The following is a 20,029-nucleotide window of genomic DNA, read 5'->3' on the forward strand; positions in this document are numbered from 1 at the left end:
GATGCTCTTCAGTGGATGAATGGATTAAAAAAATGTGGCATATACACACAATGGAATTTTACTCAGCAATAAAAGAGAACAAAATCATGGCATTTGCAGGTAAATGGATGGAGTTGGAGAAGATAATGCTAAATGAAGTTAGCCAATACCCCAAAAAAGAATGCGGAATGTTTTCTCTGATATCAGAAGACTGACTCATAGTGGGGTAGGGAGGGGGAGCATGGGAGGAATAGATGAATTCTAGATAGGGCAGAGGGGTGGGAGGGAAAGGGAGGGGGCAGAGGATTATCAAAGGTGATAGAATGTGATGGACATCATTATCCAAAGTACATGTATGAAGACACAAAATTGGTGTCAACATACTTTATATACAGAGTTATGAAAAACTGTGCTGTTATGTGTAATAAGAATTGCAGGCTGGGGATGTGGCTCAACCGGTAACACACTCGCCTGGTGTGCGCTGGGCGCTGGATTCAATCCTCAGCACCACATAAAAAAACTAAAATGAAGATGTTGTATCCACTGAAAAAACTGAAAAATAAATATTAAAAAATTCTCTCTCTTCTCTAAAAAAAATTAAGAATTGTAATGCATTCCGCTGTCATTTATTTTTAAAAAAATCAATAAAAAAAGAAAATAAGTCAACCAAAAAAAAACCTTTCACTTTTTATTAAAAAGTGGGGAAAAGGAAACCCATGATTACATGACTTTACTATATTCTAACAAACATTTAAAGAACTAATATCAACTATTCTCAAACTCTTCCAAAAAATTGAATAGGAGGAAATACTTCCATACTCATTTTATGGGGCAAGCATTACCCTGATACCCAAAGCTAGATAAGGACATTACAAGAAAAGAAAACCACAGATCAGTATTCATCATGAATACACATGCAAGATTCCTCAATAATTCACTAGCAGGCCAAATTCAAAGCATATTAAAAGGATCATTCACCATGAACAAGTGGGATTTATATATGAATGTGTTATACAACATTTACAAAGTAAAGGACAAAAAAAATCTCAATAGACTCAGAAAAATCGTTTGACAGAATTCAACACTCTTTCATAACAAAAGTGACCAACAATTGGACATCAAAGCAATGTACCTCAACACAACAAAGCCCATAATACCATTAGCTAACATTCTACTCCACAGTGAAAAGCTGAAAGTTCTTCCTCTAAGATCAGAAACAAGGATGTCCATTCTTCCCACTTCTATTCAACATAGTACTGGGTGTCTTCACCAGAACAGTGAAACAAAAGAAAGAAAGAAAATGCATACTGAATAAAAAGAGAGATGTTACTGTTTCTGTATGCAGATGATATGATCTTATATGTAAAAAGCCTAAAGAATCCTCCAAAATTCTGTTATAGCTAAAAAGTTAATTCAATTTACAGAATAGAAAATCAACATAAAAAATCAATTGTGTTTCTTTACACTAACAAGGAACTAACTGAAAAAGAAATCAGGAAAGCAATCCCATTTATATAAGAGCTAAAAACATTAGGAATAAATTTTTAACAAGGTGGAAGATCTGTGCACTGAAAACCACAATCAGTGATGGGAACAACTGAAGTAGACACAAATAAATGGGAAGATATCCTGTGGTCATCAATTGGAAGAATAAATCTGGCAAAATGTTTGTATTACCCCAATCTACAGATTCAATTCAATCTCTGTCAAAATTCCAATGTCATTTGTTTTTCACAGAAAAAAAAAATTCTAAAATTTATATGGAATAAGAAGAGACTCTGATTAATCAAAGAAATTTTAAGCAAACTGAACAAAACTAGAGGCAATACACTACCTGATATTAACTTCTACTACAAAGCTATAGCAATTAAAACAGCATGTTCTTGGTATAAAAACCAGACACATAGATGAATGGAACTGAATAGAGAGCCTAGAAATAAATCCATGCATTTGTATTCAATTAGTTTTCAACAAAGAAGCCAAAAACAAACAATAAGGAAAAACAGTTCCGTCAGTAAATAGTGACAGAAAAAAAACATGTCCCACTTGCAGATGAATGCATGCATTTGGATCTGGATCTTACACCATATATAAAAATCAACTTGAAATGGGTTAAAGACAAATGTAAGATTGAAACTATAAAATTACTAGAAGAAAATACAGTGGGAAAGTGTATAACATTGGTGCAGGTGATAATTTTTTGCATATGATCTTAAAAGCATAAGCAACAACAACAACAAAAAAACCCAAACAAATGGGATTTAAAAAGCTACTGTACAATAAAGGAAGACAATCTATAGAACGGAATAAAGTATTTACAAACTTAATGTCTGATAAAGGGTTAATATTCAAAATATATAAGGAATTAAAACAACTTAATAGTAAGACATCCCCCCGCAATTTAAAAACAGACCTAAGTATACATTTCTCAAAAGAAGACATACAGTTAACAGGTATATGAAAAGTGCTCATCATGTCTAGTCATCAGGGAAATGAAAATTAAAGTCACAATATCATTTCACATATATTGAAGTGTCTATATTAAAAAGATGAAAAACACAACATGTATTTCCAGAATGTTGAGGAAAGGGAACTCCAATACACTGTTGGTGGGAATTTAAATTAGATAGTCATTATGGACGACTATATAGAGGATCACCAATAAATTAAAATTAGAAATACCATATGAAGCAGCATCCTTCTACCGAATATATATTGAAAAGTAATGAAACTGATATGAAGAAGAGATATCTGCATTTCCATGACTACACTGCAGCATTATTTTCAACACCTAAGCTATGGAATCCACCTATGTATACACCAACAGATGAAATGATAAAAAAAAAAATATGGTACATATTCACCAGAGAATAATATTCAGCCTCAAAAAAAGAAGGAAATCCTGTGATTTATGACAACAAGGATGAACCTAGAGGACAGTATACTAATAAGCCAGGCACAGAACAACAAATACAGCTAAGTGGAATGTTAAAAAGTAGATCTGAAGAATGATGATGACCAGAAATTAGGGTGAGGGTTGGTCAAACAGAAAGAATACCTTAAAGAGATTCGTTATACCACACAGTGACTATAGTTAGTAACAATGTATCAGCTTGAAACTGGATAAGAGGGATTTTAAATGTTCTTTTCCCTAACACACAAAGTAAATCCATATGTTAATTAGCTTGGCTTAGCTGTTCCACAATGTATACATATTACAAAACATCATGTTGTACACCAAAAATATATATTGTTTTACTCAGCTTTTTATCTGCTGTGACTAAGGGACCTGACCAGAACAACAGTAGAGGAGTTAAAGTTTATTTGAGGGCTCACAGTTTCAGAGGTGTTAGTGCATAGAAGGCCAGCTCCATTCCTCAGGGCTTGAGGTGAAGCAGAACATCATGGCAGAAGAGTGTGGCAGAGGGAAGCAGCTCATACAGTGATCAGAAAGTGCAGAGAGAGTGAGTCTCCTTGCCAGACACAAATATACACCCCAAAGCCATGCCCCAATTCCCACCTCCTCCAGCCACACCCTACCACTTTAGTCACCACTCAGTTAATCCCTATCAGGGGATTAATCAACTAATTGGGTTACCACTCTCACAACCCATTCATTTCTCCTCTGAACCTTCTTACATTGCCTCACACGTGAGCTTCTGGGGGACACCTTATGTCTGAACTGTAACAGATATGATTTTATTTGCTCCCCCCCAAAAAACTTAAAAAATGAAGTGCTTATATATGCTACAACATGATGAAACTTGAAAGATATTATGCTAAGTAAAAAAGTCAGACACAAAAGGTTATATATTGTATAATTCCATTTACATTAAATATTCAGAACAGGTAAATCCATAGAGACAGATGTCAACTGGTGGTGTCCAGTGGCTTGAGGGATAAGCAAATGCTTGTATAAAGTTGAAACAATTCCCAGAGGGTTGACAGCTAAAGGCTTTCCTCCAACAGCACCCCAACAGCTTGGAAGCAAGTCCTATATTCATAAAATAGGCTCTAAATGGCAAATTATGACATCCACAAAGTCCATCCTTTGTGCTGCAAAAATCCAATCCTTCATACAGGTTCTGGAAGCAGATCCTCAAGGATTCCAGGGGACCTCTCTTACTAGGAGAAATCTAGAAGAAGAAAATTATTGGGACATACTATAGCTCCCACCTCTGCAGCTGGTCTCAGAGATAACTGAATCAAAATTTCTCTCCTTAACTATCCATTCTAGATTCTGCTGATTTTCAGTTAGCATTTCTGCTGATCTTGATGGTTTACCCAGTTATAATGCCTCACTTCTGAAGGGTCTGAGCCTTTGGTCACCATGTCTGAGCCTTTGGTCACTTCTCGGACTGAGGTAGCTGGTTTGATTATGATGAAAATTGGACAAGGAATTCCCAGGAGGCACCAAACTAGATCTTCTCCATGTCCCATGTTCCTCCATGCTCCCATTGCACAACAGCAGCCCTACTTCCTCTGGGTGATCAAACTCAATTATCCCTGACAAGACAGTGACTCCTCTTCCTATTTACTGGTGACTTGTCCCAAGAAGTAGAATTACCTGGCCAGGCTTATAGTAAAATGAACCTCCTCCTGATGGAAGTGTCCCCTATTTGGGAAGCAAGATCTCTAAACTCACAGAGCCCAGAGTTGTGAAACAGAAAGCACAAACTTCCCAAGTGATGGGTTGCTGAATAAAACAGGATTGAAGATAAAATAAAAATCTTCCACGATAAACAAAAGTTAAAAGAATTTGCAGCTAGAAAACCAGCTCTTCAAAACATTCTTGGCAAAACATTACAGAAAGAGGAAATGAAAAATAACAATGAAAACCAACAGCGGGAGGAAGTACAGTAAAGGAAAAACTAATCAAAGAGGAAAAACAAATCATGTTAAGTAACATAAATAAACAAATATGGCTGGAAGTACAAACCATATCTCAATAGTAACCCTAAATGTTAATGGCTTAAATGCACCAATCAAAAGACATAGGCTAGTAGACTGGATTAAAAAAAAAAAGATCCAACAATATGCTGCCTACAGGAGACTCATCTGATAGGAAAAGACATACACAGACTGAAGGTGAAAGGTTGGGAAAAATCATACCACTCATATGGACCTCGAAAGCAAGCAGGGGTGTCCATACTTGTATCAAATAAAATAGACTTCAAGCCAAAGTTAATCAAAAGGGATTTAAAAAGGACACTACATCCTGCTCAAGGGAACCATACACCAACAAGACTTAATGATCATTAATATATATGCCCCAAACAGCTATGTTCATCAAACAAACTCTTCTCAAGTTCCAGAGTCAAACAGACCACAACACAATAATCATGGGAGATTTTAACACACCTATCTCACCACTGGACAGATCTTCCAAACAAAAGTTGAATAAAGAAAACATAGAGCTCAATAATACAATTAATAACTTAGACTTAATTGACATATATAGAACATACCACCCAACATCAAGCGGATATACTTTCTTCTCAGCAGCACATGGATCCTTCTCAAAAATAGACTATATATTATGTCACAGGGCAAATCTTAGCAAATACAAAGGATTAGAGATACTACCATGCATTTTATCTGATCATAATGGAATGAAATTGGAAATCAATAATAAAATAAGAAAGAAAAATCCTACATCACATGGAGAATAAACAATATGCTACTGAATGAACAAAGGGTTACAGAAGACATCAAAGAGGAAATTTAAAAATTCTTAGAGGTAAATGAAAACTCAGACACAACATATCGAAATCTCTGGGACACTATGAAAGCAGTACTAAGAGGAAAATTCATTTCATGGAGTTCATTCCTTAAAAGAAGGAAAAGCCAACAAATAAATGACCTCATACTACACCTCAAAGCCTTAGAAAAAGAAGAACAAATCAACAGCAAATACAGTAGAAGGCAAGAAATAATTAAAATCAGAGCTGAAATCAATGAAATCGAAACAAAAGAAACAACCGAAAAAAATGAAAAAACTAAAAGTTGGTTCTTTGAAAAAATAAATAAGATTGATAGACCACTAGGCACACTAACAAAGAGAAGAAGAGAGAGAACCCAAATTACTAGCTTACGGGATGAAAAAGGCAACATCACAACAGACACTTCAGAAATACAGAAGATAATTAAAAATTATTTTGAAACCCTATACTTTAATAAAATAGAGGATAGTGAAGGCATCGATAAATTCCTTAAGGCATATGAGCTACCCAGATTGAGTCAGGATGATATAAACAACCTAAACAGACCAATATCAAGTGAGGGATTAGAAGAAGCCATCAAAAGACTACCAACCAAGAAAATCCCAGGACCAGACGGATATACAGCAGAGTTTTACAAGAACTTTAAAGAAGAACTAATACCAATACTCTTCAATCTATTTTAGGAGATAGAAAAAGAGGGAGTGCTTCCAAATTCATTCTATGAGGCCAACATCACCCTGATTCCAAAACCAGATAAAGACACTTCAAATAAAGAAAACTTCAGACCAATATCCCTAATGAATATTAGATGCAAAAATCCTCAATAAAATTCTGGCAAATCGGATACAAAAACATATCAAAAAGATCATGCACCATGACCAAGTGGGATTCATCCCTGGGATGCAAGGCTGGTTCGATATATGGAAATCAACAAATGTAATTCACCACATCAATAGACTTAAAGATAAGAACCATATGATCATCTCAATAGATGCTGAAAAAAGCATTTGACAAAATACAGCATCCCTTTATGTTCAAAACTCTAGAAAAATTAGGGATAACAGGAAATTACCTCAACATGGTAAAAGCTATATACGCTAAGCCTCAGATCAGCATCATTCTAAATGGAGAAAAATTGAAGGCATTCCCTTTAAAATCTGGAACAAGACAGGGATGCCCTCTCTCACCACTTCTATTCAACATAGTTCTTGAAACACTAGCCAGAGCAATTAGACAGACGAAAGAAATTAAAGGCATAAATATAGGAAAAGAAGAACTTAAATTAGCACTATTTGCCGATGACATGATCCTATACCTAGCAGACCCAAAAAGTTCAACCAAGAAACTTCTAGAACTAGTAAATGAATTCAGCAAAGTGGCAGGATATAAAATCAATACCAATAAATCAAAGGCATTCCTGTATATCAGTGACAAATTCTCTGAAATGGAAATGAGGACAACTACTCCATTCACAATATCCTCAAAAAAATAAAATAAAATACCTGGGAATCAACTTAACAAAAGAGGTGAAAGATCTATACAATGAAAACTACAGAACCCTGAAGAAAGAAATAGAAGAAGACCTTAGAAGATGGAAGGATTTACCTTGCTCATGGATTGGTAGAATTAATATTATTAAGATGGCCATATTACTACCAAAAGCACTTTACAGATCAATGCAATTCCCATCAAAATCCCAATGACATTCCTTGCAGAAATAGAAAAAGCAATCATGAAATTAATCTGGAAAAATAAGAGACCCAGAATAGCTAAAGTAATTCTAAGCAGGAAGAGTGAAATTGGTGGTATCATGATTCCAGATTTTAAACTATACTATAGAGCAATAGTAACAAAAACAGCATGGTACTGGCACCAAAACAGGCTGGTAGACCAATGGTACAGAATAGAGGACACAGAGACAAATCCACAAAATTACAACTACCTTATATTAGGCAAAGGTGCTAAAATCATGCAATGGAGAAAGGATAGCATCTTCAACAAATGGTGCTGGGAGAACTAGAAATCCATATGTAACAAAATGAAATTGAATCCCTTTCTCTCACCATGCACAAAAGTCAACTCAAAATGGATCAAGGAGCTAGGAATCAGACCAGAGACTCTGTGTCTTATAGAAGATAAAGTTGGCCCTAATCTTCATCACGTGGGGGCAGGCCCCAAATTTCTTAATAAGACACCTATAGCACAAGAGTTAAAACCAAGAATCAACAAAATTCAAACTGAAAAGTTTTTTCTCAGCAAGAGAAATAATATGCGAGGTGAATAGGGAGCCTACATCCTAGGAACAAATTTTTACCCTCAAACATCAGATAGAGCTCTAATCTCTAGAGTATACAAAGAACTCAAAAAAGCAAATAACCCAATCAACAAATGGGCCAAGGACTTGAACAGAAATTTCTCAGGATATACAATCAATCAACAAATACATGAAAAAATGCTCACCATCTCTAGCAATCAGAGAAATGCAAATTAAAACTACTCTAAGATACCATCTCACTCCAATAAGAATGGCAGCCATTATGAAGTCAAACAACAATGAGTGTTGGCGAGGATGTGGGGAAAAAGGTACACTCATACATTGCTGGTGGGACTGCAAATTGGTGCAGCCAATTTGGAAAGCAGTATGGAGATTCCTTGGAAAGCTGGGAATGGAACCACCATTTGACCCAGCTATTCCCCTTCTCGGACTATGCCCAAAAGACCTAAAAATAGCATACTACAGGGACACAGCCACATCAATGTTTATAGCAGCACAATTCACAATAGCTAGAATGTGGAACCAACCTAGATGCCCCTCAATAGATGAATGGATTTAAAAAATGTGGCATTTATACACAATGGAATATTACTCAGCACTAAAAAATAACAAGATCATGGCATTTGCAGGCAAATGGATGGCATTAGAGCAGATTATGCTAAGTGAAGTTAGCCAATCCCTAAAAAACAAATGCTGAATGTCTTCTCTGATATAAGGGGGGTGACTCAAAATGGGATAGGGATGAAGAGCATGAGAAGAAGACTACCACTAAATAGGAAAGAGAGGTGGGAAGGGAATAAAAGGGAGAAAGGGAGTTGTATGGAAGATGGAAGGAGAACCTCATTGTTATACAGAATACATATATGATGCTGTGATGAGAAAAAGAAAAAAAAAGTGTGTCACATTAAATTGGATAGAGAGAAAGGATGGGAGAGGAGGGGAGGAGTAGGGAGGATAGGAAGGGCAGCAGAATAGAATAGACAATATGATTGATGTATGTACATTCCATGTATGTATTATGTCAAAATACATTCTGATGTCATGTATGACTAAAAATAAATAAATAAATAAAATTAAAAAAAATAAAATTAAATTTGAATTAAAGATAAAATTAAATTAAATTTGAAATTCAGATAAATAAGAAATGTTTAAGTAAAAATATTTTGAATATGTAAATATAAATATATTTTTAAGTATCAAATATTGCTAGAACAATGTGTTAGCTTTCTGTTGGTATGGTTAAAATACATGAGAAGATCAAATTACAGGAAAAATGATAAATTTTGGCCCATGGTTCCAGTCCATGGTTGGCTAGCCCCATTACTTTGGGGCCCATGATAAGGCAGAGCACCAGGGCAGAAAGGCATGGTACAGTACAGCTGCTCACCTCATGGTGGCCAGGAGGAAGAGGGAGAGAAGAAAGGTCCAGGAACAAAACATACCCTTCAGAGGCATGCCTTTTTCTACCTAGGCCCCTAAAGTTTCTACACCTCCCTGTAGTGCCACCAACTGGGGACAAAGTCTTCAACAAATGAGACATTCTAGATCCAAACTGTAATAGAGATTTACTTTTTGTTTATAAGAAATTCAAATTTTACTGAGTTTTCTGTATTTCTATTTACTAAATATATGATGACCCTAGCAAGTATATCACTGTGAATGATACTAAGCAGGGTCACTCCTGCTTTCAGTCCATGGTTCTCAGACCCAATGTGTTCTAACTATTGTAATCACAGCATTGTATAAAGTGGTAAAGGCCTGGTCCTTAATGTAACAATGTTCAGAGGTGAGGCTCTTGGAAAGTAATTGGATCATGAGGGCTTTAACCTCACCAATGGGTTGATCTATTGATGATTCATAGCTGAATGGACTATTGAGAGATGGTGAAAAACAACCTTTCTCTTTTTCCTTCCTGGCTGCCAGGAGGTGAGCTGCTTTCTCCACCAGGTCCTGCCACCTTGATGTTCTGCTTTCTCACAGACTGAAACAAAATGGAGTCAAGTTGACTATGGACTCAAACCTCTGAAATTGTAATTCAAAATAAACCTTTCCTCCTTTAGATTGTTTTTCTCAGGTATTTTGTCACAGTTACAGAAACCTGACTGATCCAGTAACATTTTTACTTCCTATAAGTATCTCATAACAACATGCTGTATACCTTAAATCTATGTAATGAAAAAAATGTATGTGAGGCAATAGGTATGTTAAGTAGCTTGATTTAATCCCTGCAAAATTTTATATATTTTCATATATCAGAACATTATGTTGTCCACTATAGGTACCAATACTTTTTCATTTGTCACTTAAACCTTAATAAATCTGGAAAAAACTTTTGAAAAACAGAAAAAAAGAGAGAAATTTAAAAGTAGTAGGATAAAAATAACTCAATGTATAATGAACCAAAATAAGATTAATATCTGACTGCTTATCAGAAATTACAGAGGCTGTCCTGGGCATGGTGGCACATGTCTAATGTCTAATTCTAGAAGTTTAGGAAGCTGAGGCAAGACAATTAATCACAAGTTCAAAGCCAGCCTCAGCAACTTAGCAAGGCCCTAAAGCAATTTAGTAAGACCCTGTCTCAAAGAAAAAAAAAAGGGGGGGGGGCTGGGGATGTGGCTTAGTGGTTAAATGCCCCTGGGTTAAATTCCCAGTACAAAAAATAAATAAATAATTTTTTTTTTAAAGATGGAGGCTGTAAGACAATGGGATGATATTAAAAGTTCTGCAAGGCAAAAAAACACCTAAAAACTAAATAAAAACCTGTAAGCAAAAATTAAATATCTAGCCAAATTATCTTTCAAAAACCATGGTGGAAAAAAACACTCCCAGATTTTAAAATAATACCAAGCACAAATAAGAATACCACTTTCTATTCCTTCATTAAATATTAATAAAAGCTCTTCTGAATATTTAAGGTCTTTGATCCATTTTGAGTTTATTTTCATACAGAGTGAGAGGTAGGGATCTATCTTTTACAGGTATTAAATCCAATTAATATAAGTATATACCATTCCTGGGAATATATCTGAAGGAATCAAAGTGAGTGGATACTAGCATTCCTTGGCTTGATATACTATACAATGTCTCTGCTTCATCTTCATTATTACCCTCTCCTCTGTGTGTCTAATCTTCCTCTGCTTCTTATGTAAGGATGGTACCCACCTGGGCAACCTACTATAATTTCCCCATCTCAAGGTCCACCACTTAATCACATCTGTAGTCTTTGTCATATAAGGTTAACATTTACAGGATCCAGAGATTAGGATATGATATCTTTGGGTACTATTAGCCATCCTACTACAGAATAAATTCAAATAATTGTCCCTTGGTATCCAGAGGGGGTTGGTCCCAGGTACTCTGATGATATCAGAATTCTGAGATGCTCAAGACCTTTTTACAAAATAATGTATAGTATTTGCATATAGCCTACACCTATCCTCATGTTATACTTTAAGTCATCTCTAGATTACATATAATAATCAATACTATGTAAATACCATGAAAATACTTGTTATACTGCATTGCTTAGGGAAAATGTCAAGAAAAAATCTGTTCATGTTCTATGCAGATATATTTTCTTTTAGAATAATTTCATTCTGCAATTAATTGAATCTGTGGATGAGGAACCTGAAGATATTACAGGGTAGATTACATATACTTTTATGTTAAATATAATTCTGACTGAAACCTTAAGCTATCATATAAGAAGTCTGGCTACCCTACTGTAAATAAACACATGGAGGCCACTAGAGTAGTTAAGACTATGAAACTACATGGACTACAAGGCTCATTCATCTCAGGATCCTAATTGAGATAAACTTTCCAGTCATTTTCAATGAGGCACCAGATATATGAATGAGTCATCTTGGAGACAATTTAACCCAGGAAAGCCCCAGAAGACTGTATGTGAAGCAGAACTTCCCATATAAGTACAATCAACACACCAAAGGCATGGTGGTAAAATGTTTTCAGACACTTAAGCTTTGGGGTGGTTTGGCACGCAAATATATAAAAATAGGTACCTAGAGATAGATTGCTGCCACAACAAAAACCTAAAACAGTGCAATTTATTTGGGGACTGCATGTTAGACAATAGCTGAGGGAGCTTCAATAAAACTGTTAGATAATGCTGGAAGGACATGTAGGTAATTTTTACTAGGGACAAAAATAATAACCAACTTTTTCTAGTTGTGAAAAGTGTGGCAACCCTGCTCCCTGTGTTAACAGGAAATAAAAACACTGAGTATTTGGCTACAGAAATTTCTAGGAAGCATGATGAAAGTGACAAATGGATTCTTTTAGATGTCTATTACAAAATACAAATAAAAAGAAGTGACCTTTTCAAGCAGAATCCAGGAGAAATATTTATGAACCAGAATTTTTCTGGAATATAAAAGTGTGTCTCATACACACCTCTCCTAGTCAATGACCATCAAAGTAGGAAATGACCTCAGGGTGAAGATCAAATCTACAGCAATACCAGTAAAGTGTGGTGTCAAGGCCAAGATCACAGGGGTATGGATATAAGATTTGTTGTTAAAACCTCAAAAAGATGTACGGTTGTACCTCATAGACCCACTGAGGAAGATAAAATTTATTCTCAGAATTTTAGGTAGCATCTCAATCCCTCTCTGCTAGACAGGAACATTTCTAAAATTCTTAAGGATGTTGTGTCACAGTACTCTGTTTCTCAACTCAAGGAAATATAGGCCTTTCTTAAAGATATACAGGGGTATGATAATTGCCTAATTAAGATCAGAATTTAATACATAAAATGACCACAAAATCTTTAAAAGAATCATAGTATCTTGAACTGAAAAGAACAGGAACAGCTGGGCACCATGGCACACACCTATAATCCCAATAGCTCAGGAGGCTGAGGCAGGAGGATCACAAGTTCAAAGCCAGCCTCAGGAAAAGTAAGGCACTAACTAAGCAACTCAATGAGACCCTGTCTAGAAATAAAGTACAAAATAGGACTGGGGATGTGGCTCAGGGGTTGAGTATCCCTGAGGTTCAATACTTGGTACCCCCTCAAAAAAAGAATAGGAACAATTTAAAGTAAAAAGAGACACTCAAATCCCCAACTTTCAGGCAGAACACAAATTGAAAAGATATTCAACTACAAACAGAAGTTCTTCCTTATGGAAAAAGAATTAATCTGAGGGAAAGCCAAGAACTTCAGAATTATTATGGTTTACTGACAGCTACATGTTTCATGTTGGCCCTCCTCCATCTTTGGAATCCTACGTTTCTATTCCAGTTTTTCTGTTCTGGACTCACTATTGTATGTAGGGGACAGAAAACTGATAAATTCACAGATTTCAAAACTGAGAGGTACCACAACCAAGGAGCCTCTCTCATCTGGACTTGGTTTAGATGCTGAAATTCTGTATTTCAAGCCCAAGCTTAATGTAGTAATAGCATGAAGACTGAGGATCTGGGAAGGGAAATAAATACATTTTGCATGTGGGATGGAAATTACTTGCTAAGTAATTAAAAATCTGTAGTTAATCTCCAAATATGGTCCCCAATGAACCACACCTCCCAAGATTTATACCCTTCTGTGGTCCCCTCCATACTGAACTAAGCCTGGCACTTGCTATAACTAACAGATTCAGAGGAGATAAACCTGAATTAGTATGAAGCCAAAGTTTTCAGAGGTCCTGAAGCTTCTATTTCTGTAATTTGGAAGGCCTCAGCTGCCACATAAGTTCAGCTGCCTTGTTAAAAAGACCACATAGACCACAAGAGATCACATGGAGAGGTTGAGGGCCAATTTCTGAGAAAGTATATGCAGTATCAAACTAGATGTCCAAACAGCCCAGCTCAGCCCAGCCTTACAGCTGTTCCCATCAAAGTGTCAATCATATAAGTGAACCACCGTTAAGTATTTCAACCCAATCGAGCCCCTAAATGACCACAAGTCCAACAAATATCCAATATCATGTGAAGCAAAAGTGCCCAGCTAAGCATAGTCAGTCCCACAAAATCTTGAGACATAATAACTGTCTTAAGTCACTAAGTTTTAGGGTGGTTTGTTGTGCAGCAACAAATTATTTATCAAATGAAAAATGAACATTTTGGAAGTCAGACTGAATAAAATCAAAGGCAAACTACAAACTATGGAAAAGTACTTGACTATGCAAGTTGTCACTATTCTTAAACAGAAATAATTTAAAAATATATAATCCATATGTCTTCAAAAGAAGAAAAAATAGACAAAGGACATGGTCTTCTACTTATAGGGAAAATGAAAATGACTATTAAGCATGAAAAGGTTTTAATCATTATTTAGAGACTGTTAATACTCAAATACTGCTGGTGAATATGTAAAGTCGTACAATCTTTCTGGACAGTAATTTGTCAACATGCCATTTCTGTATTATTAGATAATCACATATTCAAATAAATAGTAAAAGAACACCAATTTCAAACTTTAAAAAATGTTCAAGAATATGCAAACTGTCTTAAAAAAATCATAGAATAACCATACTTGAGGATATTTTGCATCTTACAAATTTTTGAAAATTCAGGTGTGCTTATAATGTTGACTCATAAAAGCAAAATATAAAATTATACGTATAGTTTTATCCAAGTTGTAAAATTAAAGTATATATATAGGAATAATGAAGATAAAGATAAATCTATAAATAGATATAATAAAATATAAACTTTCTAAATTTTATATGGTCATGCATTAGTAAAAAGAATAACTCCCTAGCTAGAGATATTTAATAAAATTGTATCTTTTGAAATTTGGAAGGGAATTTAGAAATGATCTGGTCTGATATATCAAAGGATGAGGAAATAGTTCTACAGATTTAGGTGACAAAGCTAGCTGAAATATTTAGAAGCAGAGCCTTACTTTGAACCCTTACTTGATCCATACACCTTTTCATACTGTTTTTTAAAGAGCTACCTATAGTACACACCTGTCTGTAATTCCAGCTACTTTGGAGGTTGATACAGGAGTATCACAAAGTTAAAGGCCAACTTGAGCAACCTAACAAGACTCTGTCTCAAAATAAAAAATAAAGGTGGGACAGCACTGGGACTGGGGATGTAGCTCAGTGGTAGAGCATCCCTGGTTTCATCCCTGGTACCAAAATAAAAAGAGATACCTGTAATAGTGATTCAAATGGGATGCAAAGATCTAAGCAAAATACTATCATTTTGAGAAAGGCTTTACTCTGGTGTACCTTTAAATTTATATTCTTTTAAAAGTATAACATTATATGTAATAAGGATAACATATACTATTTTCTATAATATAAAATGCAACAGTTTCATTAATTTTTCTACTGAAATAACTTCCCAGGCTTTTACATTTCCTTTGAATTTATATTTTGCTACTGATGTTAATTTTAAAAATGAACTTTAAAAAAGTTACACTTTCAGCAGAATTTTGCATGAGCCTAGGAGATTAGTTTGTATAATTTGTATCTCAGATCACTTTGCTTTTTCTTCAAAAGTTTTCCTCATTTATCAGTAAAAACTGGGTGTAGAAATATTTAATACATTTAGACACATTTCTACTTAGAGACATGAATATATTTTCAACTTATTTGTCTTTAATTTTTTAAAAAATAAATCATTTTCCCACTAGTCTGTACTTCAAATATGAAGATAGGCTAATTCAAGATCTTCTAAATCATGGCTTTGAAAGCTACCTTTCAATTTCAAATCTGGGGAAACTAAGCTTGTGCTCTTCCTTTCAGCTAAGGTTAGATAGCAGCTTTGCCACCTAGTTCCTCTTGAAGATGAAGCCAAATTCCTCCTCCTTATTGTCTCGGGCTCCATACAGATACTACTCAACCTTACCTCTGATAGAGCTGAAATTGCTTTTAAAATGCTTCGATGTGTGTCATCTGATTTTGCATCTGATAGAAATGGTATACTTCTCCTTTCCTCTGGCATGACTTCTGATTGGCCTTCACTGAAAAATGGTATTTTGTCCAGTAGGGTTTTTTCCTGCCTAGGAATAGAGGGCAGTAGAGAGTCTGAGGGTAGAGGTGTTGACATAACACTCTCAGGAGTAGCAAGAATTGAATAATCTTGGTTCAATAGGCTCGAAGTTGATGTAGGTACACCTTCTTTATTATCATCACCCAGCAACTAGAAAATACAGCAATAAAACAAGCTACTAATTAAATGTTATTCACTAGAAAGTACTGAAAACAAATTAAAACCAATTGTACCCTTATCCTTTATCATGTTACCATGACTACATGGTAATGACTACATTAATTAACAAAAGGAATGATAAATTCTCTAATTCTGGAATCATGGAGTTACAGAATATATATATATATATATATATATATATATATATATATATATATTAAAAATGATAAAACAGTGGCTTATAAAATAATGGTTCTCTTAGGTCAGGATTTTATAATCAGTAACATCTTTAAAAAGAAAATCTGGGATCTGACATTTTAGTGTTATACTATCACCAATATGTTATGAAACATGGGAAATTTTAATAGAATAACACAAAGAACAATATTATAAAATAACAAGATATTATATAAAAGAAAGGAAATTTTAGTAGCAAAGTACTACAAAGAAGCATGTCATAAAGTAAAGGATAGCCTGTTTAGTTAAATAAATTCAGCTTTATGAAAAATTCAATGTATTCACTTTTTTTCTTCTCTCCTTGAACTGGGAAAGATAGTACACACTGATTCTTCAAATTTGTATTTATGAGCCTCTGACCAAAAAATGGAAATCATTAAATCCTACTTGTCAAGCAGTAGAAAAAAACTTTTCCTATTGTTTATATGGGATCTACTGTTATAATAGAATGGATGCCTGCTATAAAATTAGCTGAAGAGCAAATTATATTAAGTGAATTTCTTTTTGCTGATTTTTACTGTAAAATACATGATATTATTCCATGAACAAAGTTTATAATATGATAAAAGATTTGGTGAGAAAGAGCCCAGAATGTGGGTAGGTCTATGGCAACCATGTCTAAGGTCTTATGTAGCATTTCATACTTTGTTCTTATCTTCCTTTCTTCCCTTCCTGAAAACCTTTTGTTTCCTATTTTCATATATATTCTTAAAGGCCACTGTTTTATGCTGAAACCAATATTTCCAGAGGGCAATTTAACTTTAAAAAATTGTACAATGGTATAAATGTTCTCATATAGAAATAACCATAAAACAACTGAATAATTTCTCAGGTGCTTTTTTTCTTTGCATATGTAACTATTTCTCCATTCACAAATATTTCACCCCTGCTGGGTGTGGTGGAACATGCCTGTTATCCCAGCGACTCTAGAGGCTGAGGCAAGAGGATCACAAGTTCCAAGCCAGCCTCAGCAACTTAGCAAGGCCCTAAGCAACTTAGTGAGACCCTGTCTCTAAATGAAATGTACAAAAAGGTTGGGGATGTGGCTCAGTGGTTAAGTGCCCTAGATTCAATTCCTAGTATAAACAAAACAAAACAAAACAAAAAACAAGCATTTCACCCCTTCATAAAATAATGACTATTAGACATTTTCTTCCAACTTCCCTTACCTCACTTGGAGTAATTTCAGGTTCATTGTCTTTAACAGGGATATCTATTAAAAAAAAGCAAATTGAAGTACTTTGTTACACAAAACAATAAAAACATTATTTATATTTATGTACACAATAAATATTATTACACTTTTTCTCACTACAAACAAACATCAACTTAAGTCAAAGCACCTATCCTAACATAAACACTGCTTAGTTAAAATAGGGTGATGAATCTCTGGGAAGATGGAGGAGTAATAATCAAACAAGTATGGGGATGAAATCAAAACATACATGAAGGGATAAGATTTTCCTGTTATTTTTAATAAATATGCTATTTCCAAAAGTGCCTACACTATTTTATATTCCCACCAATAGTGTACAAGGGTCCCAGTTTCTCTACACCCCTGACAAAATGTGTGATCTTTGGACTTTTTGATAACAGCTATACTAATACAACTATGAGATAGTATCTCATTTTGATTCTGATTTGCACTTCCCTGATGATTAAAGATGTTGGGCATATTTTCAAACACCTACTGATCATTTGTATGTCTTCTTCAAAGAAGTATGTACTCAGGTCCTTAGCCTATTTTTTAATTGAGTTAGTTTGTTGTTATTGCTTGAGTTGAAGTTATTCCTTATATATTTTAAATATGAATCCCTTATCAGATATATGATTTGCAAATATTTTTTCCCTTTCTGTAGGTCATCTATTCACTCTGTTGTTTCTTTTATTGCACAGAAGCTTCTTGGCTGGAGGTAGCCCCATTCTCCATTGTTGCTTTTGTTGCCTTGTGCTTTTTGTCTATTAAAGAAATTACTGACCACACCAATGTCATTGAATTTTTCCTCTTTATTTTCTTCTAGGGGTTTTAGAGTTTCAGGAATTATGTTTAAGTCTTTAATCCATTTTCCTTTTCAGATAGTTCACGGTTGGTGTTCAGATTTTTGTATGCTGATTTCGTATCCTAAAACCTCACTGAATCCATGAATTAGTTTTAATGGGGTTTTTCTTCTAGAGGCTTTAGGATTTTCTACATATGAGATTATGACATCGGCAAAGAAAATTTTCCTTCATTCTTTCCAATTTGAAATCCTACTACTTATTTTTCTTGACTAATTGCTCTGAGTAGGAGTCTACGATATGAGCAAAAATTCAGGCAACTTCTTAGCTAGAATATAATACAAATGGCTTCTAGTCCAATTTCCAACAGAGTCCTCCTTCTCCTATAAAATCTCACAAGCCCAGTCTTTACTGTCCATAGTTGTATTGACATTCTGGTCTTCTGAACTCCCACCAGAATCACCCATTAAGCTCAACCTACAATAATCTAGAACATTCCTAGCTTGCATCTCTAGATATTTCAAAATTCTTTCCATAGTGGAATGAAGTGGCATAAGTCTATAATCCCAGTGGCTTGGGAGGTTAAGGCAGGAGGATTGCAAGTTCAAGGCCAGCTTCAACCAGTTTATCAAGGTACTAAGCAACTCAGTGAGATACTGTCTCTAAATAAAATAAACAAAGGGGCTAGGGATATAGATCAGTGGTTAAGCATTCCCTGGATTCAATCTCTGATACAACAATAACAAAAAAATTCCTCCCAAATTCCAAAACACTCTAAAAGCTTCTAAACCATATGGTCAGGTTAGCAACAGAAATGACCCCAATTCTTGGTATCAATTTCTGTTTTAGTCAGTTTTTTTCACTACTGTGGCCAAAAGTTCTGATAAGAATAATTTCAAAGGCAGAAAAGTTTATTTGGGGCTCACAGTTTCAGAGGTCTCAGTCCACAGATGGCCAACTCCATTTCTCAGGGCCAGAAGTGAGGCAGAACATCCTGGCAGAAGAATACGGTGGAGCAAAGTAGCTCAGGACATAGCACCAGGAAGGAGAAGGAAGGATGGAGGGAGAAGGAGAGAACAGTAGAGGAGAAGAGGAGGAGAGGGGGAGAGGCAGAGAAAGGGGGGAGAGGTGGGAACAGGGAGAGGGAGAGGGAGAGGGAGAGAGGGAGAGAGGGAGAGGGAGAGGGAGAGGGAGAGAGGGAGAGGGAGAGGGAGAGGGAGAGGGAGAGGGAGAGGGAGAGAGGGAGAGAGGGAGAGAGGGAGAGGGAGAGGGAGAGGGAGAGGGAGAGAGGGAGAGAGGGAGAGGGAGAGGGAGAGAGGGAGAGGGAGAGGGAGAGAGGGAGAGAGGGAGAGGGGGAGAGGGAGAGGGAGAGGGAGAGGGAGAGGGAGAGGGAGGGAGAAAGGGAGAAGGAGAAAGAGAGCTCCCATCTCACCACAGACAAAATATAAACCCCAAAGGCACACGGCCAATGACTCTCCACCCCCCCTCCAGACATACCCTACCTTCCTACAGTTCCACCCAGTTAATTCCTCTCAGGGGATTAATATACTGATTAGGTTAAACCTTTCATAACCCAATGATTTCACCACTAAACTTTCTTGCATTGTCTCACACATGAGCTTTTCGGGAACTTCTCACAAAACCATAACACTTACTTAGAATAAATTACTAATTTTTGTGATATAAC

The 20,029-nt window shown here is 35.5% G+C and overlaps 1 protein-coding gene across 1 annotated transcript in view; it reads right to left on the minus strand.

The window, feature by feature from the left end:
* C2cd6 (C2 calcium dependent domain containing 6) overlaps positions 1-20,029 on the minus strand; it is a 144,510-nt gene that overhangs the window by 51,418 nt on the left and 73,063 nt on the right. Inside the window, 2 exon segments of the mRNA XM_046462999.1 lie at positions 15,805-16,098; positions 17,514-17,557. Of these exon segments, the coding sequence (XP_046318955.1) occupies positions 15,805-16,098; positions 17,514-17,557 (338 nt within the window).

Source organism: Marmota monax, unplaced genomic scaffold (assembly GCF_021218885.2).
Source record: "Marmota monax isolate L192 unplaced genomic scaffold, Marmota_monax_Labrador192_F-V1.1 WCK01_AAM20220418_F8-fsc00095, whole genome shotgun sequence".
Lineage (NCBI taxonomy): Eukaryota > Metazoa > Chordata > Mammalia > Rodentia > Sciuridae > Marmota > Marmota monax.